The sequence below is a fragment of the Lipotes vexillifer genome, unplaced genomic scaffold (genome assembly GCF_000442215.2).
Source record: "Lipotes vexillifer unplaced genomic scaffold, Lipotes_vexillifer_v1.1 scaffold1783, whole genome shotgun sequence".
Classification (NCBI taxonomy): domain Eukaryota; kingdom Metazoa; phylum Chordata; class Mammalia; order Artiodactyla; family Lipotidae; genus Lipotes; species Lipotes vexillifer.
In genome coordinates this window covers 389,711-414,333 of record NW_006777435.1, presented here as the reverse complement: position 1 = coordinate 414,333, position 24,623 = coordinate 389,711, and the positions used below count along the sequence as shown (strand labels likewise).

The window sequence follows — 24,623 nt, the reverse complement described above, 5'->3', positions numbered from 1 at the left end:
GGCGAGTAAGCCCCTCAATGGTGAAAGGGTTGGGAAGACGTGAGGGACAGCAGCCTGGCCCAAGGCATTGGGGGAGTGGAAAGGTCACCGTAGAGTCCAGGTCCCAGCTGATGGTCATGGGCAAGGGCCTCGGAGGATGGGCTGCATGGTGGGTCTGTGCGCCGCCATCCGTGGGGACCTGCACGCAAGGCTCGGAGGAGGCAGGTGAGACAGGCCCAGGGCTCAGAAGCAGAGACGCGGAAAGAGCCACAGTACCTTCTAGAAGTAAGAGCTGTTGGCGCTCACTGACGTGTGAGGTTTCAGGTGAGGCAGGAGAGGAGAGAAACAGGACCAGAGCCCAAGGGGGTGGTGGCCTTGCTGACCCGAGGACACAAGTGCTGAGAGTAGGGGAGGGCAGCGATGACCCTGTTGGCCTCGCAGAGGGAGTAGACGGGTCCTGGGAGGAGGCAGCTGTCCCTGAGCTTCCACGGGAGCTTCTGGAAGCCGAGGGAGCAGTGTCACAGTCAGGAGGACTGCGGGATGGAGGGCGCGGAAAGGGCAGGCTTTGAAGATCTTCAGTAGAAAGAGACACCACCGAGCAGGTCCCAGGGTCGTGTGTGAGCACAAGGCCAGGCCCTGAGGCTGGAGAGGAGTTGGCAGGGGGTGGGGGGACGACAGACACCAGCTCCCAGGGGCTCTGCTCGCCCTTTGCCAGGAACAGCGGGAGCCAGCTGGCTTCACCCTCCTGACTGAGGCAGAGGAGCAGATGTGGAGACAGGGCCAGGCCGTCCTACCCAGGAAGAGAAGAGGTGGCCCGTGGACTCCCAAGGCCAGGAAAGAGGACCCAGGCCAATAGACCAGAGCTTTATTGAGTCGCAGCTCAAAGGGCAGACAACTCAGGGGACACAGTCCAAGTCCCTACCAGAATCCAGAGCGGCCAGCCTGCTACCACGAGCTGAAGTCCCCAAAACCTCGGCTAGGCTTTTTCTTGGACACGGGGACAGCTGCACTGGTGGAGGGTTCTTCCTCTGCTACCCGTTTCCTGGGGAGAGAAGCAGCAGACGAGAGCTGCCATGTGGGTACCAGGCCCCGACCCCCCGTTCCTTCACCCTGCACCAAGGCGCCCCCAGCAGCCAGCTCATGGCACGATTCTGTGCCCCCGGCTGCCCACCCCCCGGCGGTAAGTGCAGGGAGAGCACCGTGGAGACTCACGTGACCATCGGGCTGATGTACTTGCCCACTCCCCGGCGGTACGTCTGGGGGCCCTGGCTCCCCTGCTGGGGCTGGCTGGTCTTGGCTGTGCTCTCCAGGGCCGCTGCCTCCAGCCGCGTCTTCTTCCGCTCCTCAGCGATCTGTGGCAGGCAGGGGAGTGTCTGGCCTGGAGCCCTTGGGCTGGATGGGGCTCTTGGGGACGGAACGGGCCCCGAGTGCCCCCCTCACCTTGGCGTCGGCTTCCTCGTAGGGGTCCACAAACACTGTGGTGGAGTCCATGCGAATCTCCTCCTGGTGGGGGCGGGAGGGGGTGAGCAGAGCCGGCGCATGCCCCTAGGCCGCCTAGGGCCCGCCCAGTGCCAAGCCTGAGGAGCAGCCCCCATGCTCCCGGGCACATACCTTAGGGCGGTCAGTTTTGGGGTCACTCTCCACATTCTCCATGGCCGTCAGTGTGTCAAAGCCTCCAACAACCCTGCAGCAGAACGATGGGGCACCTGAGAATGTGCCCAGGGCAGGGCACCCCCAAAGGCCATGTTCCCGTGCAGGCCAGGGGCACAGAGTGGCTCCAGAGGGAGCCAGTAGGACCCAGAGATGAGGGGCGGGGTCCCCGGGCCCGGCTGGTGGCCAAGTCCAGCTGCCTGCCAGCTCTGTCAACAAAGATTGATCGGGACCCGTCCACGCTCATAATGTCTGTAGCTGATTTTGTACTACGACCAGAGAGGGGGTGTGACAGAGACCATGAAGCCACAGAGCTGGAAATACCATCTGGGCCTTCACAGGATGGGTGCTGAGCTCCAGACAGGAGACGGGGAGAGAGACAGGATGTGGCCCAGCTTTAAGATTCGGGACCATTCAAGGGAGAGCCTGAGGGTGCAGGCAGGGCGCTGGGTAGGCCACTGGGATGGGTCTTAGGTCCAGAGGGCCCAACTCCCTGCCCACCCCCATCCCCCGCCAGAGACCCCAAGCCCCCACTTGTGCAGAGACACAGACGGGGCAAGTGGAAACAGGCCCAGCCCAGGGGAAGGTAGCCGCCCACCCCCGACACACAGACCTCACGTGCAGCTCCTTACCGCCCGAAGATGGTGTGCTTCTTGTCCAGGTAAGCGCAGGAGCGGAAGGTGATGAAGCTGGGGAAAGAGGGATGGTCAGGGAGAGCCTGCGCCTCCCCATCTGCCTGCCTTGGCCCCCTACCAGGCCACACAGGAAGGGGCAGGGGCTCTGGCTCCAGGCCTGACTGCTGCCAACCTCCTCCTGGGCCGACGCTGTGCCCACAGCCCGTCCCATCAAGAGACTGACTACAGGACCACAGACTGTAGCCCGGAAGAAAGGAGGCGACAAGCAAGAAGGGGTCCGGACACAGACACACGTGGGAAAAAGGGACACAAGGGCCAACCTCAAAAATCTTCATGTTTAATTTGGTATAAAAATGGGCAAATTAGGGGGCTTCCCTGGTGATGCAGTGGTTGAGAATCCATCTGCCAATGCAGGGGACACGGGTTCAAGCCCTGGTCCAGGAGGATCCCACATGCCATGGAGCAACTAAGCCCGTGCGCCACAACTACTGAGCCTGCGCTCTAGAGCCCAGAAGCCACAGCTACTGAAGCCCGCGCACCTAGAGCCCATGCTCCGCAACAACAGAAGCCACCGCACCGCAACAGAGTAGCCCCCGCTCGCGGCAACTAGAGAGAAAGCCCGCATGCAGCAATGAAGACCCAACACAGCCAAAAATAAATAAATAAATAAATTTTTTTTAAAAAAGGGCAAATTAAACTCCCCGAGGACACGGATGTGAGAGCCGGCGGGTTGACTGGGGGGGGGGGGGAGGGCGCTAACCAGTAACTTCAGACATTAGACGGATGTACTTCGTGACGTGAGGCCACAAGGAAAACGTCTAAGTTCCAAACCAGGAGAGAGCGAAAAGAAGGAAACAAAAAGAAATAGAAGAAAAGACTAAGTAGAAACAAATTAAGATCACCAGAAGCAGCACAGTGACTAGAAAGTTAAGTACACACTTAGGACTGTCAGTCTGAATTAAAATAAACCAAGATCTAGGTGTGTGCTGTGTAAGATACCGCTTTAAGACTTCAAGAATCTACAAGGCTAAAAGCAGAAGGATGGAAGCAGACAGAAGGGATACAGGCAGGAAGTGTGGCGATGGTCGCAACATGGAGCAGTCCCCAGAGAAGTGCAGCAATGCCCCCACATCCCCACAGCCCGTGCGGGACCGAGCTCCATCAACACGCGTCAGCAGCCGCCCAGGGAGCGCACGCCTTCCAAGCCCATCGGGCTGCCAGACGTCAAAAATAGCGGAATTGTGCATTCCCGACCTCCGGCCGCCAGGCAGGTCTCCTATTCTCACTTCTAACACAGTTAAAGAAACTCAAGACAGAACGGAATAGACCTAAAGTAACAGGAGGAAAACAGAAAAACAACAAAAGGGAGACCAAGACATAAAGGAAATAAAGTCTAAAATTAGCTCTTTGAAAAGACAAAACACCCGATAATATTAGAAATAAAAAGAGAAAACCGCCACCAATCCAGCAGCGGTTTTACTGGCTATTTAAGCAGAGTTGGAAATAATAAAAAAAGGTGACACCACTGGCCCTGCCAACAGCACACAGAGCACCCACCCAGCCCCGTGGGGCTAAGAAACCTGCCACATAGCCCTGCCAGGATGAGACAGACGGAACCACCAGCCACCAGCAAGCAGTGGGCGGGGGACGCACAGGCCAATAAGAAAGGAGGGAACAGAAACCGGAAGAAGCAATTCGAGGTAGAAACTGAAAATAACTACAGAGAAAGTGAGAGGAGACAACCCTTGTAAGCCCTGAGGAAGAACGGACACAGATGTGGTCAGGGATGGGGAGAGAGGGGGATACATGGACACAGGCTGAGAATCCAGAGATGGGTGAGTCCCATTCCGGCAAAATGTGAATCAGTGCTTGGCCGGAGCAGCAAAGCCCACCTAAGGGTCAGCAGGACGCTCTGCGGCCATCCCTGCCCAGCGAGGTCACAACAGCTGCCTCGCCTCCAAAGCTGCTCAGCTGTCCCCCCAGAAGGCGCCGGCCACCTCACCCCATGGGCAGCGCCCACGGTACTCGGATCCCCATCAAACCAGCACAGATGACCCAGGCTGGCCCCCATGTGGAGGGAGCAGCAGTCTACAATCTTGGCCAGGACAGACACACGGACACAGCAGAAAGGCTGGCCCACAGCCTCCAGGAGAAAAACAGCATATGTTACAGTGACAGACGCTACAGGAAAGCATCTGCAAACTCAGCAACCTCGCCTGAAAAAGTAGGCCCAACAGCAAACCTGATCGGGTGACGCAACAGAGCCCATGTCCTCCCCCGCACAGCCTGATGGTGAGGGGACCATGTTTGCACCAGGAAGGAGAGGACATCCCCTCAAGCTAATCACGTGAATGTCTACGAAGCCTAAGACAGTTTCAGTAAACTATGGAAATATAAGAGAATCTGATAAAGTGCCTAAATAATAGTTTTTCTCTACATGAAAAATAACCACCCAGAATTAGGGGGAAAAAAATCTGTTTACAAAAATATCACAAACTACAAAATCCTTAAGGAATAGCTTTATCCAGGAGGGCAAAGGACCCATGTGAAGAAACTGTAAAATCGCATTAGAAGGTAGAAGACATCCAAGGAGAAGTCAAGGCACATCCTTAGATGGAAACTACCCCACGCACGTCCGTTCTAAAGCACACGTCACAAAAAAATTTTTTTAATTAAATAAATAAGACACATGTCACATCGCTCCAATTAAAATAAAATCCAGATTACAGAATAAGCAATCAAAGCCAAAGCAACGTGCAAACAAATAGTGAGGGTGGACCTCCTGGAACTCACTTGCAGAGCCCAGTGCGGAGCTGGTGTGAGCAGGTGAAGTGTAACGGCGGCGGAATGAACAACAAACAGAGTGAGAGCCAATTCCCACAGGAAGGTGCCGAGTGCCGGGGCACGAGGAGGACGACCCCGAGGCCCTCATGGCTGGCGGGAAGTGCCTTCTCTGTGGGAAGCTCTCTCAGGGGCTCTGCTGGAGGATGAGCAGGGAAATCACTGGGAACAAGTCACCTAAGACGGGACCAGCCATCAGGCAGGAGGACATGTTCCGCCCTTTGGGGGCCCTTCCCCGCTCCACCGGTGCCCGCGATGGCCGGGAGGCCAACTAGCCACCTGACAGACTGTGACGGGCATCCTGACTGTTCAGTTGCCAGCAAGGCTGCCATCCACCTGGGGAGGGGACTGCTCTGAGTGACACCAGCACAACTGGGAGGAAACAAATGCTGTGCCCACGTCACACACAATCACCACGGCGGACAAGCGAGATCCCAAAACCAAAGCCTTCCACAACTTCCCCGAGACACACGCACGATGGCACTGGGGACTCCTTAAGCACAAGTGGAAATGCCACAGGAGAGATGTAAAAACACGTGCCACCTTTCCACGAAATTTTTAAAGTCTGGGAAAATATCTGGAACACAGGTAAAAAATTAAGGATTTTTAAGAATCATAAATCAAGAAACATAGATGAACTCATAAAGCTCCTAGAGAAGGCTGAGCGGGAGAGAAACACTCCACCTGGGGCCCCATTCCACCAAGCCAGGCGGCTCTGCAGGTGAAGCCAGCAAAGGTGCATGCGAGCCGCCACCCAAACCGTCCTCGACGCGCCATCAGTGGCCATGTGGCCCAAACCAACCTCCGCTGGCAGCGTGTGGCTCCTGGGAAAACACTCTCCTCTGCGGCCCTGCAGCTCTGCGCCGCCCCCCACCTTCTACTGACACTTGGACACAGGCCCCCACCCCCCAGACACTTGGACACAGGCCGCCCAAGCCTGTACATCTAGCCTGTTCTCACCCTCTCAGCACCAAAACTTAGACCTACTAGGACCAAGGTGGGTGTCCTGGGCATCTAATGCCAAAATACTCACAGCAGAATTCCAGACCCCTCACTGGGTCTCCGCCCCCCCGGCCGGGCGTCCACATCCGCACCCACATCTGGTGCCGCCCTGGCCTGTCTCAGGCACCACCACGAGGCGTGGGGTTGCCGGCTGACTCGTTTTACGTGCAGGTGCACAGGCCCAGCGCTCAGGCAGGTCTGCGTGTGTCCCCACACTTTCTGGATTGGATTCGGGGTGGGGGGCACAATATGTAGGGCGAGGCTGACGGAGAACCTGCAGGAGCCACCCCCTCCCCGGGCCCCCCCCATGGCCGCCCACTGACTCACAACTGAGACTTGTTGGTGTTGGGCCCCGAGTTGGCCATGCTGAGGACGCCGCGGCCCGTGTGCGAGAGGTTGGGCCGGAACTCGTCTCGGAAGGGCTTTCCCCAGTACGACTCCCCCCCTGGAGGAGGAGGGGGCACGTGGCAGCAAGAATGACCAGGTCCCAGCTGAGCGCAGCTCTTGGGATGCGGTCCAGCTCAAAAACCCGTGCGCAATCCCTGGTGTCCTCATCACCAACTCCCCGCAGGACACCCCCGCAGCCCCAGGGCCCTCAGAGCCCCTGGTTAGGGCCCGGCCCACAGAACAGGGAGTAAAGTGCCAAGGAGACGGGTGGTTCCTGCTCACACCACACAGGGTGAGGGATGAGCTGGCCCGAGCAGCTGGCAGGCTAAGGGGGGCTTTGGAGGGGCAGCGTTCAGGGTGGGGCCCAACCACCGCCCACTGTAGGCCCCTTGGTCTGTGGACAGAGGGGTGCCCCTGGAGGCCCAGAGGGAGGTAACGTGCCCCCAACCCTTCATCTGTGGCTGAAGCCTCACAACCACCTTGCAACAAGGAAACAGCACGTGGGGCTAGCAGAGTCCCCATGTTCCTGCCCTCAGAGCCTGTGGCGCAGCCAGAGTTCCCAGGGGCCCAGCATGAGCACCTACCTGTGCCTGTGCCCGTGGGGTCACCCCCCTGTATCTGCAGGAAGAACCAGCCAGTGAGAAGCCGTGCCCATGAGCCTCAGCCCCCCTGCCCCTCCTCCCCCAGCTGCTCCTGGTGAGAATGGGGCCCTCCTGGTTCACCCCCGAGAGGCCTGGTGTGGCCAGCTGGCCCCCGGGTACACGTGGGTCACTGCAGGACTCCGCACGTGGGCACTGGGAGGCTGGCGCACAGCACTCACCACGAAGTTTCGGATGGACCTGTGGAAGAGGGTGCCATCGTAGTACTGCTTCTTGCAAAGCTTGATGAAGTTCTCACAGGTTTTTGGCGTCTACAAAAAAGGCAAGGTGCTCCCCTGAGGCACATGGCGGCCAGGGAAGGGTACCGAGGACCCCCAGGGCCCTTGGGCAGTGGAAGGCGGCCCCGACAGTGAGGAAGGACTTGCAAGGCCCAGCAGCCAGGCACTCGCAGGCGGCCACCTCACCCACCAGGTCGCAGTGCAGCTCCAGGTTGAGGTCACCCAAGTTGGTGTGCAGCCGCACGTAGCCCTTCTTCTTCACGAACTGGTAGCGCAGCACGTCCTCATCAATGGCGGCTGCAAGCAAAGGCCTGAGCTGCCTACCTGCCTGCCCGCAGCCCGGAGCCCCCAGGGGCATCGGGGAGGGTGGGGCAGCGGGGCCTGCCGGCTCCTCGATGTGGGGAGGGGAGGGCTGGGGGGAGGGAGGCCTGACCAGCCAAGAACAGGAGAGGAAGGGGGCTTGGGGGCAACGCCGAGCTGGGACTTGGGCTGGAGCCTGAGGTGGAGTGGCCCCAGCATGGAGAGGGCCTCCCACCACCAGGGAGCCCCCCCTGGACAGCGGCCCCTATCCCAAGCACAAGCCCACTTTCAAAAGGGGTCGTGCCTGGCCACTCCTGAGTTGCCCACGAGCCCACAAAGCCCAGGTGCAACAGAGCAGCGCTGAGAAGGGCATGGACAAGGGCACCCCACCCTTGGCCGCTGTTAACGCTGGTGTGGGAGACAAAGGCCACTACCTGCTTCATGCGTGGTCTCGGGAACCATGGCAGTGGAAGTGAAGGAGGCGCTGACCTTCCCGGTGGAATAGTGGGCCTGCCAAGAAACCACGGTGGCTCCTCAGCCCGAGGCCACCCACTGCTCAGGCCCTGCTCGGTGCCTCTCCTCCAGGGAGGTGTCCCTGACCACCACCCACAGGCGCCTGCAGGGGCCTACCAAGGGGGACAGGACAGCCCAGCCCACACTGGCCTCTCCCCAAGGGCCTGGGGAGCAGGGGCACAGTGAGCCAGCAGCCCACGGGTCTCTACAGGGCTGAAGGCCCGGCCGCCAAAGCTCTCACGTTAAGTGAAACCCAGAAAAACACAGCAGGCAGAGCCTGGGCATCTCTGGGGTTCAGAGCACCAAGAACTGGAGCTTCTTTTTAAGTGTGTTAAGTCCCTACAGGAAAAAATAAGCCTCAATAAATGATCTTTTTCCTTCTAAACAGAAGGACAAAAAAGTTTCTTCCCGTGAGAAAGAAATACATCAAAATTCTAAGAACCATCGTGTTAGAGGCGGGATTAGATTATAAACAACAAACCTTCTTTGAGCACGCTTAGTTTTCTGGACAGTTCTTTAGGGGGGCACCTCAGAGGTCCCCCCTCCCAGGGTCCCCCAGCCCCAGCTCACCAGGTCCTGCCTGAATGGGGGGGGGGCTTGACAAGCTAGGGTGCAAATCCTGGTGCCCTCACTGCCAACTGGGAGTCCCAGGACCAACCGTGGGCTGTGTGGGACGAGAAGGTAAGGACGGGTGCCAGGTACCCCCAGTACCACTGGCTCCCTCCCCCCAGCAGCTTGGCACCCCTGAGGTTGCTCTGGGCACGGAGTAACCAGCTTTGCAAGGCAGTGACTCTGCCCATACCCCAAGCAGCTGTGGGGCGAGGAACCACTGAAGCTACCGGGCAGCTGTCCACCTAGCACATCTGCTCCAGGCCGGCCACACCTGTCCGTGGCCCCAGGCTTGCCGGGCCAGCCTCAGTGCAGCCCCGTCCCCAGGAGTGCCCCAAGGGGCAAAGAGCGCAGCGGCAAGGCCTGCTGACTACTCACAGCGTTCAGCCTGTCCACCTTTGTCTTCTCGGGGACCTTCATGGTGGCCGCCAGCATCTCGTCCCCTTTGAACTCCTTGTAGAGCTCCTGCAGCGTCTCTCGGGTCTCCGTGTTCGTGTTTTTCAAATAATAAGATGGGTCCTGCTTGGCCTTTTCTTCATCTACAAAACAGCACAGTCGCCCTGAGCAGCCGAGACCCAGCAGCATCCCCAGATGTTGTGACAGGGACAGGAGGCCAGAGCCACTGAGAGCCCCGGCCAGGACACGAGTCTGAAGTGACCAGAGCTTCTGTCACAGTCACAGCCTCCTGGTCACAACAACCCAGGGAGGAGCCAGTGGGGGAAAAAAGAGCGAGGCCACTGCCCTGTCCCCAGACCGGCCCCAGCCCCAGGGGTCACAGCCTCACATCACAGGATCCATGGCCACGGGAAGTCACCACCCTTCATGGGACCTCCATACCCACCCAGCGGCCAGCATGAATGGCCCATCCCTGTGGTGGGACACAATCTCTGAGGAGAAGGCCCATCCAGGCCCCCGAACATGTGGGAAAGGAAGCAACTCTGAGAGACCTAGAGCCAAGTCCTGACGGGGCGGGGGTGGCGGGGAGATGGCCAGGCTGGGCACCATGGTGATGGCCCGGCTGGCACCGACATGTCTGGCTCCTGATGGCAGGCATGGGCCAGGGTGGTCTGCCAACCCCAGCACTGAACAATGGAGCATGGGCTCAGGAAATACAAGACCTGTGAAAACCTGGGTGAGACTCCCAGACGCTCAAGCCCCAGGGAGGTAGGGGCTTCACCCAGGAGCACAGCCTCTTCTACCCAAGTCCCTGGCACCTGGGCCACCCCTGGCCATACATACCTGGGTCTATTATTTTCATGTTATTCTTAACATGAAAGAAGTTGGAGACATTGAATTTGTCCAAACTGGTGGGGTCCTATGGCAAAAAGAACACACGTGGCAGTGAGCCTGGCACCACAGCCAGACCCATCCTGGGCCGTGTGGCTGCTGGGCAGCAAAGGACGGGTGGACCGGCAGAGGGACCAGGCTGGAGGGGAGAGCCTGGGGGCTGCATGGGCACCGCAGGTCAGCAGGGACTGTGCCCTGCACAGGATGACAAGCAGGGGTGGGGCGGGGACAGTGGCACAGATGGCTGCGTCCCCTCCTCCCTGCACACAGCCGAGCACCCTTGGCTGTTAGCGCGGGACGTGAGGTACCCACCTCCAGGCCTCCTACAGGCCGCCCCCCTTCAGCCCAGCTGCTAGACTGACCCCACGGTCTGCCCTGGGGACAGCGAGCCCATCACTGGGGAGAGCCATGCACCGGCCTCTGATTAGAACGGGATGAGCCACACAGGAGGATCCAGACACCCTGATTTTCTAGGGCCGGGTTCTCATGAACTCACTCGGGGCTCTGACACCTACAGGCACATCCTACACTCGCCCCTGGGTCCTGAGCACACCAGCCCCAGCCCTCAGGCCTGCAACGGGGCTGCCGGGACGTGGAGGTGGCTCTGGGGGCAGAGACGAGGGCCCTGACATGGCAGGAGCAGCCTCGGAGGGGAGCGGTGAGCCCCGGACTGAGCAGGCTGCCTGTGTGGAGGCCCAGGGTGACTGAGGGCAGGGAGGGCGGGAGGGGCTCTGCCAATGGCCGGGACAGCTAGGAGCTACACAGGCAGGGGGCTGCGAGACCACTGAGGCAGGAGGAGCCAAGGTCCTGGGTGGGTGGTCCCCGGGCAGGCAGGGAAGGGGACACCCACCTGCAGGGTGATGATGTCCTGCCGAGAGAAGGGCTCGTCGGTCAGCAGGTCTCGGAAGTTCTTGGCCTTGATGTTTAGCTGCTCCACTGCCTAAAGCCAGGAGAAAGTCCGCTGTCACGTTGCCTGCCCCCCAACCTGGCAGCCCAGAGCCCACCCAGAGGTAGGGAAAGGACCAAGGCGGGGGGACAAGTGTGTGCCGCCAAGGGGCGGGGCTTCCTGCGCCCCAGACAGGTTGCTGTTGTCACACATCTGTCTCCCAATGAGCCACCCGAATCCGTGACCCCAGAGCCCCGTGGGGCCAACCTCCAGGGATGGGCGTGAAAAAGGCTTAGGGAGGGTTTCCCGCATCATGGGGCCACAGCCCTGCCATCTGTACCCAGCCCAAAGCAGGCCCAGAGCAGGACGGGTGTGGAAATCGGGACCCCCCCCCAACACTTGATCCCCTGGGGCGGCACTAGGAGCTGAGGTCCCTCCAAGGTCTTTGCCGATGCCTGTGGGGGGGCACCAGGGAACAAGGACCTGCTCAGTGGGCAGAACTGCCCCGGTCCAGTCTGGAGGACACGAGCAGGCCCTGCCATCTCCTGGATGCGCTGGTGGCTCTCAGCCCATAAGCCAGCCTGGGGCTCCCCAAGAACCCACCTCGTGGGCGTAGACGTTGCCAGTGGTCCTGATGGCCACGATGTGGCTGTTGTTGGTGAAGACGGTGAACAGCACAGGGCAGTGGTACTTCCCTGAAGAGGAGGCACACACCCAAGGTCAGAGAGCCAAGGTCAGAGAGCCAAGGTCAGAGAGCCAAGGTCAGAGAGCAGGAGAGGCGGAACCCTGAGTCAGCACGCCCAGGGCGGACCCGAGGGACAGCCCACAGCTCAAGCTCCTCCTCCTAGAGCATGAATTCCCATTCATCCTGCAAGACCCAACCCCTGCAGGGCCTTCCTCAGCAAAGCCAGCCTTGTCAGCCCCCAGCCCACCTGGCCTCCCTCTCCACCTCGGGCATCCGTCACCCTTGCCCACCCACCAGTAGCCCATCCTTCAGACCCTGCCTCATCCCTGTACCTCCTGCATCCCTCGCCTGGGTTACTGCAACCAGCCCCGGCTGCCCTCCGTGCCCTGCCCCACCCCAACACCCGCCCACAGCCAGGGAGCCTGTTCAAGTCCCAGCAAGAACACTACAGAAAGGGGAACACTTAGAGATGAGAGACCTTGAGTTGTATGGACTCTAAAAATCCTGATTTCAAAGCTACAAAAAATAATTACGAGAGCATTCTGGACACTGGCTGGACAGTCAATGATACTATGGCATTCCTACTAACTTTTTAGATGTGACAATGTTATTGTGGTTATTATTTCTTAAATCTTTAGCTTTTAGAGATGCACACTGAAGTATTTAAGTACAAGATAGTATCATGTCAGGGATCTGCTTAAAGTCACCTGAGTAGGTGCAGAATGCGAGCATAGGTAAAATCAGAAACGTTGACAATGGATGGGAGCTGAAGCTGGGGATGGATACGGGGCAGGGAGTCACACACTAATTCTACTTTTTTTTTTTTTGGCCGCACAACGGGATCCTAGTTCCCAGACCAGAGATCAAACCTGGGCCCTCCACAGTGGAAGTGCAGAGTCCCAACCACTGGACTGCCAGGGAAGTCCCTAATTCTCTCTACTTTCACATCCCTGATAATTTCAACTTGGGACTTCCCTGGTGGCACAGTGGTTAAGAATCCGCCTGCCAATGCAAGGGACACAGGTTCGAGCTCTGGTCCAGGAAGATCCCACATGCCGTGAAGCAACTAAGCCCGTGCGCCACAACTAGTGAGCCTGTGCTCTAGAGACTGTGAGCCACAACTACTGAGCCCACATGCCGCAACTACTGAAGCCCACACACCTAGAGCCCATGCTCTGCAACGAGAAGCCACCGCAATGAAGAGTAGCCCCTGCTTGCTGCAACTAGAGAAAGCCCACATGCAGCAATGAAGACCCAATGCAGCCAAGAATAAATTAATTAACAAAAAAAAAATAGAAAGAAAATAAATAATGCTTTCTTTAAAAAAAAAAAAAAGGACTTCCCTGGTGGTACAGTTGTTAAGAATCTGCCTGCCAATGCAGGGGACACGGGTTCAATCCCTGGTCTAGGAAGATCCCACATGCCACGGAGCAACTAAGCCCGTGTGCCACAACTGCTGAGCCTGCACTCTAGAGCCCGTAAGCCACAACTACTAAGCCTGCATGCCACAACTACTGATGCCCACGCGCCTAGAGCCCATGCTCTGCAACAAGAGAAGCCCAAACACTGCAACGAAGAGTGGCCCCTGCTCGCTGCAACTAGAGAAAGCCCACGTGCAGCAACGAAGACCCAACACAGCCAAAAATAAATTAATTTAAAAAAAAAATTTCAACTAAAAGACAAAACAAAGCCAAAAAAAGGCAATCTCTAGATCAAAGCTAGTAAAATTTTTTTTTTTTAAGTAAAAATTTTAAAAAAGGCAAAGTTAGGTCAGATCTTTCTTGCTGGAATCTCTGAGTTCTCCCATGGCCACCCCAGCCCCGCATGACTGCTCTGCACCCCATCCCACCTGACTCTGGACCACAGACCCTGCTTCCCGCTCCGCTCACCCTGATGCAGCAACACTGGACTCCTGGCTGTGCCTCGGGGCCTTTGCACAGACTGAGCCCGCTGCCCGGAATGGTCTCGCCACATCCCCACAGGGCTCCCCTCCCCTGCCCTTCCTCCTCCTCCCCCCAGATTTATACTCAAACCCTGTCAGCGAGTCGTCCTGTGACCCTCTCTCACCCTGCTTTACCTCTGACCTGTTACATGCAGCACCTGACGCACTACAAGTGATCTCATTTCCAATTTCCTCCCTCTTGTTCCGAGAGAGACCCGGCCTGTCTTGGTCTCCACACACAGCAGGCGCTCAGTAAACACTTGTGAAGGAGACACACCGAGGGCCTCCCCGAATCACCCGCTCTCAGAGCAGGGAGCCACAAGGCACCCAGGGACCATCCATGGGGTGCTGTGCTCCTGGTCACCAAGGCCTGCTTGCTCGTTCACTGCCATCTGGCACCTGCTGGGAGCCAGGCCAGCCTCAGCTGCTCCAGCATCTCCCGGAACACACCTGCCCAGTGAGCCCTAACACCGACCTCAACCACGGCACCCGCACGCGCCCAGTGCACGGCGCCAGGCCCACAGAGAACCGAGAACAAGGTGGGTGTCCATGGAGGTCGCCTCGGCGCAGGCATCTGGCCAATGAGAACAATGGAGGGTGTGGAGGAGTGCAGAGCAGGACCCCAGGCCTGGACTGGGGCTTTATGACCAGTGCCAAGTGGAAACCAGTCCAAGAGCCACCTGGCAAATCCGGCAGACCCCCCCACACCCACTGCCCGGCCGCCCGCCCTGGGCCACAGCCTGAGCAGCTTGTCTCCAGCGATGACTGGACCAGAGCCACGGCCAGGCAGGGCCTGTCTCCCGTGGGGCCCAGCTGGACCCATAAAGGCCACCGGAGGCCCACACGGCCCAAGTGCCCTTGTGGGAAGAAGTGCCCCAAGCCGGAGGTTTCACTCCCACCCCAGCTTCAAACTATCTGGACCTGGGCTTCCCTGGTGGCGCAGTGGCTGAGAGTCTGCCTGCCGATGCAGGGGACACGGGTTCGTGCCCCGGTCCGGGAAGATCCCACGTGCCACGGAGCAGCTGGGCCCGTGAGCTATGGCCGCTGAGCCTGCGCGTCCGGAGCCTGTGCTCCACAACGGGAGAGGCCACAACAGTGAGAGGCCCGCATACCGCAAAAAAAACAACAAAAAAACAACTATCTGGACCTTTAAGAAAAAATTATTAGCCTTTGAGAAATCAAAAGCAAGCCTCCAGCCTGATCAGAAAGGAACAAAAACTTGGTGAGAGGCGGGGGCCTCGGGTCCTGCGGGCCAATCCTAGAACTGGCTGTAAAGGATTACTCACCTTCACTGTTCTTTGCAAAGTTCAGCTTGATCAGGGACCTCCCGTCCAATTTCTGAAAAAAGCGTAATTAATAATAACAAGTAACTCACATGAAAAAGGGCAGAGGCATCCGAACAAACTTTTTGGCCAAATCAGTATCTCCTCAGCTGGGCAGTGCGGATCCAGGCATTTGCCCTGCTGTTCTGCTGTGTGACGACCCAAGAAACACCAGGCACTACAACGTGGGGGAAGAGGAGTCAATACACACAAATGCCAAGAGGGGATGGGACGGGATCCTTTCTCAAAACTTCTGGACTTCGTCTGCGGCTCACCTCTTCTCCAGGAACCTGGACAGTAAAGCAAAGTCCAGCAGCTGGAGGAAAGCCGCCCAGTGGGGAGGCCTCTGTCAGAGGAAGCGAGGGGGCAGCGGGGAGACCCTGGATGGGGAGGCACAGGCCCTGCAGCAACCAAGGGCCAGCTCCAAGGGCCACCCAGAGGAGACGCCGGGCATCCTTCCGCCAGGGCTGAACCCGGTTCTGCCCCACGTCCTCCCTCCCCTGGCACAGTCCCCACACCCAGCCCAGTGCCCGCTCCCCGAGTCACCTCGGCCCTGCCTTCGTTAGCCAACCACCCCCCTACACACACCTATGGTCAGATGGTGGGTGCCCGCCCCAGGCACAGCCAACCCAGGGAGACCCACACGCAGCACCCTCCTCCTGGGGTCCCGGGAGGTGACAGGAGCTCACAGCAGCTGACACCACAGGGACGGTCCTCAGGGCCGCGGCCGCGGGGACTCTGGGCACAGGCCGCGAGGGGCACGAGCCCCACTTGAGGACGCACCACAGACTCCCTGACAGGACACCCGCAGCAGAGGTGATGGCTGGGGGCAGGCGATTGGCATGCTGTGGGGCTGGGGAGCACCCGGGGAGCAGCTGGCCACAGTAACCGAGGAGACTGAGGACAGGTGGGCCAGAGGTGGACCAGGAAACACGGGGGGCTGGGGGGTGATGGCAAAGCACAGCCCCCATCGACAGAGGAGCGAGCCCCAGCCTCGACACAGCCGCAGCCTGATCCCAGGGGTGGCAGTGCATCCCGAAAACAAAGCCACCGCCCAGGGCCCCAGAGTACACATCCACCTCCAGAACACAGGTAACAAGCGCACAGCTGAGCAAAGACTGAACCCACAACACTTCACACGTCCAAGGCTGGTGACCAGGACCCTGCCCATACCCCTCGTCCGCCTCCCTCCCTCCCCCTAGCCTCACCACACCCGTGTCCTCTTGGGCCTCCCCAAAGACGATGACAATGACAGCCTCCACTCTCCACAGGGCACCCAGGGTCTGTCACAGAGCTGACCAGGCCTCATCCTGGCAGACAGGGCTCTGACCACCACCCAGCCCAGCTCCCAGCTCCGCAGTGCCAGTCACCACACTGCCCGCCACTCCCCCAACGCAGGCCGGACTTCTATCAGGCTGACGCCCTGGGGGAGCCAACCTGGCTTCCAGGGTCTGCAGAAGGCCCCACCCTCCCTGCTCGCCCACCTCTAGCCCCTGCACTGCACCTCCTCAGCCTGCACCCTAGCCCAGGCTCACCCAGCACCTCTTGCCCAGAAAGTACACGGCCCCTGCTGCCTCCCTGCTTCCACCCTCACCTCCCTGAGGTCTGGTCCCGACACAGCAGCCAGAGCCAGGCTTCCAAACAGGCCAGATCACAGCTCGCTACGGCTTAACCCATCTGGCCTCCAGCCTGTCCAGAACGAAGCCAGGCTCCCTCCAGGGCTGGCAAGACCCCCCCGATGTAACTCAGACTATCTGCCACCATCTCCCCTCGTGACCAGGTCACAGCTTCCATGGCACTGCTCCACAGACGTCCCCAGGTCCCCCATCCTCCTCTGGTCAGCATCCCGGCCCACTCTGCTCACAGCGCCAGGCCCCATGCTGCACAGCTCACCCCTTTCTGTGAGTGAATGGGTGCAAACGAATAAATGTGGCAGAGAGAAGGCGAGCTGAGAAGTGAACAGAGAGAAAGCAGCAGGAGGAACGAAAAGTGGGCGCCCTGGGGCTTTACAACAAGGCATGCGGAGGGGCGGGGGGTGTCCAGCAGGGAAGTATGCTGGAACTCGACTCCAGATTCTCTCCTGCACCTGTACGTGTGACACATCAACAGCTGCTTAACCTAACTCTCCACAGAGTACACGTTACAGAACGCTGGTGCCCACAAGCTACATCACCCAAAGAGACAGGTGACTCCTAGAGCTGCCGAGGGTCTAGGACGCGCATCTCCCCTGACACGCCGCTGATGAGAGTCTGGAACAGTGTGACTCCTCCAGGGGGCAACTTGCCAGGAGCTACCAAGCCGAAAACGCAGCCCTCAGCATCCAGCAGTCCCAGGGGTACACTGGGATGTGTGTCCACCATCTGCAAGAGCAGAACTCCAAATGCCCCCCCGAACTGTGCCACCACAGGAGGGTGCACACAGCCACCACGGACGCAAGCAGGGCCGGACGCACCGACACCTCGGGGGTGGAAGCAAGGGGCAGTGGGGTCACCGATCGACTGCGTCCATGACCGAGGTAAGACAGATGCCTGCACACGTGCACACAAGTGGGGAACACTCCAGAAAGGACCGGTGTGGGTCCTCCACCACGTTCCTGTACCTGACACCTGGTGTTCACCGGCATCACCAAAGCTCCTGCACAGCCACCTACCTCTCCGTTGCTGGGGTTGGTCCCATACTTCTTAAGCCAAGGGACAATGTTCCTGAAGGGAAGAGGACAGTGCGCGTCAGCGGGAGGGCGGGTGCAGCCTGGCAACAGGGCCACAGTGCAGGGGGTCTGCCTCCAGGGGGAGCTGGGAAGGGGCTACACTCCACTTCACTTTTTGCCTCATCAGAGGAAATGGGGGAATATTTCTGGCTACATGGGCTTCAAAGTACGTTCAGGGTTTTTACTCTAGTTATGCATAAACATGGATAAATGACATTAATAGAAAAAGACGTACATACAATGAGATACTGGGCCAGCATCAAAAATCACACTTCCAGAGAATTCTGAATGACATAGGGGACAAAAGCTCTCATCTGAGTGAAAAATGGATCCTGAACTATCTTCAACAGTATGATCTCTAACAGGTTACCACAAATACACTCCCAGAAAAAGAGCACTACAGATATTGACAGTGCTTTCCCTGGACAATGCAATTATGAACAATTTTCCCTTTTCCTTTGAAGTATTTTGCAAATCTTCTAAACTGAATCTGAACTATGAGACAATTACAGAAGCTGGCTTACATTGGGACATAAAACTGAGCATAAAGCTTCAAAGGGAAGGACTAGAAAAGTATGCGCCTCAACTATGGCTCTGCCTTCATGAAGTGAACGCTCCTCAGCTCATTAACACTCTAACAGGTACAGGGTGCGAATTAGTGCACTAGGGAACCCCACACAGGGGAGAGGCCAACGCCCCTCCAGGCAGAGGTCACAGCAGCACTGCCACCTCATGCCTGAGGCCCATCCAGGGCTCCCAAGGCTGCGGGGACCTCGGTGTGTCCAGGCTCAGCACTGCGTGGAGCCCAAACACTCCAGCTGGCCCCACAGCCCCTTCCTGAGTGGGTGTCAACAATCTCACCACATCTGTTAGTCAGAAGTCAAGGGAAAACTCACAGCAAGTCAAAGACGACGCCGTCGGGGGTGCAGACCGGGTAGACAAAGGGCTGTAGAGAGAGACTGAGGAAGGACAGGGTCACTGCTGAGCACTGCCCCCTCCCATCCCAGGAGACTCTGGGGGCGGGGGGTTACCATGGTCTGGAGGAGCCCTGCCTGCTCCTGGCTGCACAGCAGGCTCCGTTCCCGCCATATTTCCAAGGAGTGGGTAAGTGACTCAGACAAGACCTGACCCCCGGGAGCCCTGGGTAAGTACCAGTGCAGGGATATGGGTGTCGAAGGCCACTTCCTGCCTCGTGGAGGGTCCACTTAGGAAAAGCAGAGCCCACAGGTGGAGGAGGATGGTATCCAGTGGACTTCCTTGAGCCAATAACCTTTTCTTCTGGCATGGGGTCTCCATCACTAGTCACCAAGAGCCCTGGCTGACCTGGCTTGTTTGTACATCAGTCACCTACGAGTTTGGTCAGCACAGGTCAGGCACCAGGATCTGGACAGCCTGGAGGCATTGGGGTCACCTCCCTGGATGCTGCCCCAGGGAGCCCTTGTGGGGAGTCCTCACCACCGCCCCATCTGGCCCAACCTTCTACTCTAACCCAGTAGTACTGCTGGGGATGGACCAGAGCAGGACCCAACAACAAGGCAAGCTCCAAACAGCAAGACAGTGAACATGTGTCTTCTCCTAACGGGGCCTGAAGGGCACATTCTCAAAGCATGTGTTACCCAGAACCCAAGGTAGTTACAAAATGGGCGAGACACAGAGCAGAGACCTCTTGGAAGAACTGGGAACCAAAGATTTCCATAGAACCAATTTACAAGACTACATTTCCAGGAGGCTGATGACAAAACTGGTGGCGGTGGTGAGAAATGCAGCTGATGATGTCTGGGCCTCACTTGTTTATACTTCCTGAGCAAGTGAAACAGGTGAAGCCCTCACTCACCATGCGGGAAGCCTCCTGGAAGCCCTGGGCAGATTCAGCGGCTGCACCCCCAGCCTCCTCTGCCCCCTCACTGCCCTGTGGTATTGGCTGACCTGCCTCACCACAGTTCTGGGATCACCAGGAGAGCTTGGTCAGCTCTCAAGGCTCACCCTGACCTATGGAATCAGAACTTTGGTCGGAGGGAGAGGAGGGCAAGATGGGGAGAATGCTGTGTAGACACGTGTGTCCAGGACAGAGCCGACCACTGCTCAAACTTGGGGAAACTCAAGCCCATGGAGACCAGACCTGCCCACTCCCCCAAGCCCCAATGTGTTGGGGTTCATTAGTCTAACGAGGGTGGGAAGAGACATCCAAGTGGCTGTGCAGCTGGGTCCCTCCCCGCCCCTACAGTGACCTGCATTCTCAGGGAAGGGGGAGGGGCCACAGTATCATGACTATCGGGGCTGCTGTTACTACTCAGACTCTGGACCAAAAGGAAAGCGTGAAAGCCCTGGGCTCAGAGTCAGACCACTTCCTGGATGGGATACCTGGGAGAGGGAGCTCACTCTTCGAAGCACTGATTCTCTCAACTGTAAGGCAGGCTTGATGACAGAGCCTACCTACCTCTGTAGGTAAGAACAAGGTTAAAAGACAATGCACATAAATGGAGACACAGAACAAGCAGAAAACCATCATCATTTCTTTCCATTGCTGGGACCCTTCTTCCAGTCCATGCAAGATCCGGGTGGGAGAATGCAGACAGAAGCTACACCTGCATCTCCAGGGATCAGATTCACTGTCAAACAGTTGAGTACCCGAGAACAATCACGAGGGAAAGGTTAAACTCTCCAAACTCTTACCTGCAGTGGTCAAAAGGTAGACGACGAAAATCTGTTTGTGCGATATCTGTGTAAAATGAAAATAAAGGACAGAAAACTTACTCTGTAAAAAATTTCACATATGTGCTCTATCAACAAGTCAACTACGTTTTAAGAAAAAGTGCATGTAAGTCACGGGGATGAAATGCACAGCATGGGGACTGTAGTCAATGATACCTTAAAAATTGTGTGTGGGGCTTCCCTGGTGGCTCAGTGGTTAAGAATCTACCTACCAATGCAGGGGAAACGGGTTAGAGGCCTTATCCAGGAAGATCCCACATGCCGTGGAGCAATGAAGCCCGTGCATCACAACTACTGAGCCTGCGCTCTACAGCCGGCGAGCCACAATTACTGAGCTTGTGTGCCACAACTACTGAAGCCCGTGCACCTAGAGTCTGTGCTCCTCAACAAGAGAAGCCACGGCAATGAGAAGCCCACGCACTGAAACAAAGAATAGCCCCCGCTCGCCGCAACTAGAAAAAGCCCACGTGCAGCAACAAAGACCCAACACAGTCAAAAATAAATAAATAAATTTTAATAAATAAATAATAATAATAATCGTGTGTCGTGACAGACGGTAACTAGACCTATTTTGGGTTTTGTTTTGCAACGCACAGAAATATCAGACCACTGCATTGTGCACCTGGAAGTCACTCAGTGTTACAGGTCAACAATACATCGATAAAAAAATAAAAACCTACTAAGATTAAAAAAAAAAGGAAAAAAACAAAAGAAAATGCTAATGTAAATTACCCAGTGCAAAAATTGCTGTGTACTAAAACCTTTCTCTAGACAGAACCAAAACGTGGGGTACACCAAGAAAGAGCTTAGAGGAAAAAGTACATACTGCAGGTGGGTTTCTGCCACAACCCTAACTAACATCCCTGCTGTGGGTCTCCTTCTTGGCTTTGCTTTCCAAGAGGCTGGGCCAGTTTTGCTCCCACCAGTGACCGTGACAGTGCTCTTTTGACTGCAGCCTTGATAGCTTTAGGTATTATTGTTCTTTGCATTCTTTTTTTTTTTAATTTATTTATTTTTGGCTGCACTGGGTCTTTGTTGCTGCACACGGGCTTTCTCTAGTTGAAGCGAGCAGGGGCTACTCTTCGTTGCAGTAAGCAGGCTTCTCATAGTGGTGGCTTGTCTTTGTTGCAGAACACAGGCTCTAGGCACGTGGGCTTCGTGGGCTCTAGAGCACAGGCTCAGTAGTTGTGGCACACAGGCTTAGTTGCTCCACGGCATGTGGGATCTTCCTGGACCAGGGCTCGAACCCATGTCCCTTGCATTGGCAGGCGGATTCTTAACCACTGTGCCACCAAGGAAGTCCCCGTTTTTTGTATTCTTTATTAACTTGACAGAGAAAACATTATTGTAACCTATGTTAAAAAAAAATCACCACCAATATTAAACATTTTCTCCTATGTTTAGTGTATTTCCTCTTTTGTGAACTGTGTCCTCAACCCATTTGTCTACTATAGTTTCCATGTTCTTAGTAACTGTTCATTTTTACACTTACTGCATTGTGAAGTCATCATTCCTTAATTATACCCACACACACACCAAAAGGAACAGAAGGATTTCATGCCTTACCTGGTTTCTTGCCACCATAGAAGTGAGTGTATTCAGCACAGGTAATGTACCTGGAGAGAGAGATAATCTTACTATCACCTCTTTATAAAAAGAATAGTCGCTGGAAGTAAGAAGTTGATAACCGAAATCATTTCACTCATTTGGAAAATGCTTTTTTAACACGTACTATGTGTCAGGCACATAGTGAAAAACACAACAGAACACGAGGATACACAAACTCGTAAGCAAACCCAAACGGTCCTGCTCCAAATAGCAGGGTTAACAATGAGAAGCAGCTGGCCACACGAAGACCTGGGGAGAGAGCTTTCAGGGGCAGAGGGACCAAGCCGACTAATCACGTATAAAAGCCCTGAGGCAAGGGCTTCCCAGGTGGCGCAGTGGTTGAGAGTTCCTCTGCCGACGCAGGGGACACAGATTCGTGCCCCGGTCCGGGGGAACCCCACATGCCGCGGAGCGGCTGGGCCCGTGAGCCATGGCCGCTGAGCCTGCGCGTCCGGAGCCTGTGCTCTGCAACAGGAGGGGCCGCAGCAGTGAGAGGCCCACGTACCGCAAAAAAAAAAAAAAAAAGCCCTGAGGCAAGAAAAGCTAGTGTGTTCCCAAAGAAGGGCAAAGCCACTGAAAAAGAGTGCACATGGGGGCACGGGGCCACTGATCATGGAAACACAGGTGGTGGTCGTATCACAAGGGGCCTCAGGGGCCGTGGGAGGACTCTGGATTTGCTTCAGGCGGGATGAAAGGACCCTGATCCAGCATAAGTCCTTAAAGCATCACTCTGGCTGCTCTGTGCAGAGGGTCAAGCAATAGGCAGCAGAAAACCAATCTGAAGGCGACTACAAAGGTCCAAGAAGGAGCTGGCATCAACTCCACCTGCGGGAGGACTGGTGGACGAGTGAGAAGCGGTCAATTCCTGGAAGAGCCAGCAGGACGTACTGATGGACAGGAGGCAGAGGGAGCTAAGGGAAACTCCCAGGCTTCTGACCCTAGCGAACAGAGAGCGGTGTGACCACTGAGATGGGAAAATGGGGGAGGAACAGGCTCAGGTGCTGAAAATCAAGAGTTGCTTCCCTGTGGGGCACACTGAATTCGAGAAGCCCATCGGATCTCCAAGTGGAGGTGTCCTAAGCAAGACTGGAGAGATCCCCCCGGGGCAGGATGTAAATGGAGGGGAAGCCTGGGGTAGGAGACGTAGGAGGTCAGGAACGGGGGGAGGAGGATCCAGTAGAAGAGACCAACAAAGACAGACCCCTGAGGAAGTCTGAAAACAAAGAGTGTGGTGTCCCAGGCACCGTACAAGGGCTTCAGAGGGAGAGAGGCGGTCAGCCGCGTCCTACGCTGCTGAGAAGCCCAACAAAACGAGGACTGAGAACTCACTGACCCCCGGATGCAGACGCACGGAAGTTACAGGATCACAAGAGCAGTGCAGCGGGCAGAGCCCGACTGGAGTGGTTTCAAAGGGAAAGCAGAAAACAGCCGGTCGACACAGATGTTTCTCTTCTTGTCATAAAAAAAATCAAAGAAACTCGGTGGCAGCTGGTGGTGCCAGGTGGGTTTGTTTTAACTGGAAGGTGCTGTAGCCCGTTAGCAGGCTGGGGAGCGAGAACCGCGCCCGGGGAAAGCCTGCGGGGTCAGAGCTGGCGAGTGGAGGGGCCGAGGGGACGGGACGCCGAGAGACCCGCGCCTGAGGGAGCCGCCCCGCCGGGGGACGGCGGAGGCTCCCGGGGAAGTGACGTCGAGAGGGACTCGGAGCGCCGCAGAGTGCGGACAGGCCCGCTCCCGGCGGCGGCTCAACTTACATCTTGTCCTTCTGGTGCTGTCGCTTCCCCATGGCGGCGGCGGCGGCAGGACCAGCGAGCGAGGAAAAACAACGGCCCACAACTCACACCGCGCCCTCTCGGCCGAGCTCCGTAACTACTTCCGGGTCTCTCGGACCCGCCCCGGAAGCGGGCGCTGGGCACGCCGGGAATTGTGGCTCCTGGTGCCCAAGTGAATGGCCGGCCGGCGCAGGCGGCTCCCTGGGTCCTTGGGCTGAGCTCGCGGTTGGCTCGGCCACGTCGGGGCTGAGCTGCCTCCGCCTCGAAACCCCGTCTTCCCGGGGGCCTCTAGCTGGACCACCTCGCCCGCCCGGCCCCGGCTCAACGCCATCCCCGCCCAAACCCGCCCTGGATTCTCAGGTCTTACGCCTGGAGCCCCAAGAACCCCCAGCCTCGGCCCCATCACCGCTCCCCGCCAGGCCGAAACCGCCAAAGCGACGTACACATTCGCTGCCTGCCCACTTACCGCCCATTTGGTCCCCACCGCCTGCAGGCCCCTCTCCTGGGCGGCCCAGGGGCCGGTGGCCATGAAGCCTGAAGGTCCAAAGCCCTGATGATCCCTTCGGTCTCTTCTGACTGACCCTTCCCTCGGCTGGACCACCACGTTTGTATGCCCCGGCCGAGCCCTGGACCTCCCTCTACACTCAAGCACTGGGTGACCTTGCCCAGGCTCATGGCTTTAAACACCTGTATCCCTTATCTCCGAACACGAAATGGCCAGCACTTCTGCCTTCTGACCTCTACCTGGGCACCGACTGAACTCAAATTTAACATGTCTGGTAAAAGCATAATTCTCCACCCACTTCTACCCCTAGTGTCCACTCTCCTCAAGGTACCACTGTCCACCCAGTCACCCCATACATCTCGATCGCAGCTCCCACAAGGGCTTATCACAATTTGTAATCCTGTACT

At 57.3% G+C, this 24,623-nt stretch overlaps 1 protein-coding gene across 1 annotated transcript; it reads right to left on the bottom strand.

Moving 5' to 3' along the window:
- Positions 1–921: 921 nt before the first annotated feature.
- On the bottom strand, positions 922–23,840 carry PPIL2 (peptidylprolyl isomerase like 2). Its single transcript, XM_007451013.1, has 20 exons — positions 23,694–23,840; positions 21,901–21,950; positions 20,296–20,341; positions 18,519–18,581; positions 17,566–17,617; positions 14,880–14,931; positions 11,570–11,661; positions 10,931–11,020; positions 10,033–10,108; positions 9,172–9,332; positions 8,106–8,181; positions 7,562–7,668; positions 7,315–7,404; positions 7,079–7,112; positions 6,435–6,552; positions 2,262–2,318; positions 1,591–1,663; positions 1,420–1,482; positions 1,192–1,331; positions 922–1,021 (listed from the first exon to the last, which is right to left on the bottom strand). The coding sequence occupies exons 1-20, from the start codon at positions 23,723–23,725 to the stop codon at positions 925–927; spliced, it is 1,569 nt and encodes a 522-aa protein (XP_007451075.1). The 5' UTR covers positions 23,726–23,840; the 3' UTR covers positions 922–924.
- Between the last annotated feature and the right edge of the window lie 783 nt (positions 23,841–24,623).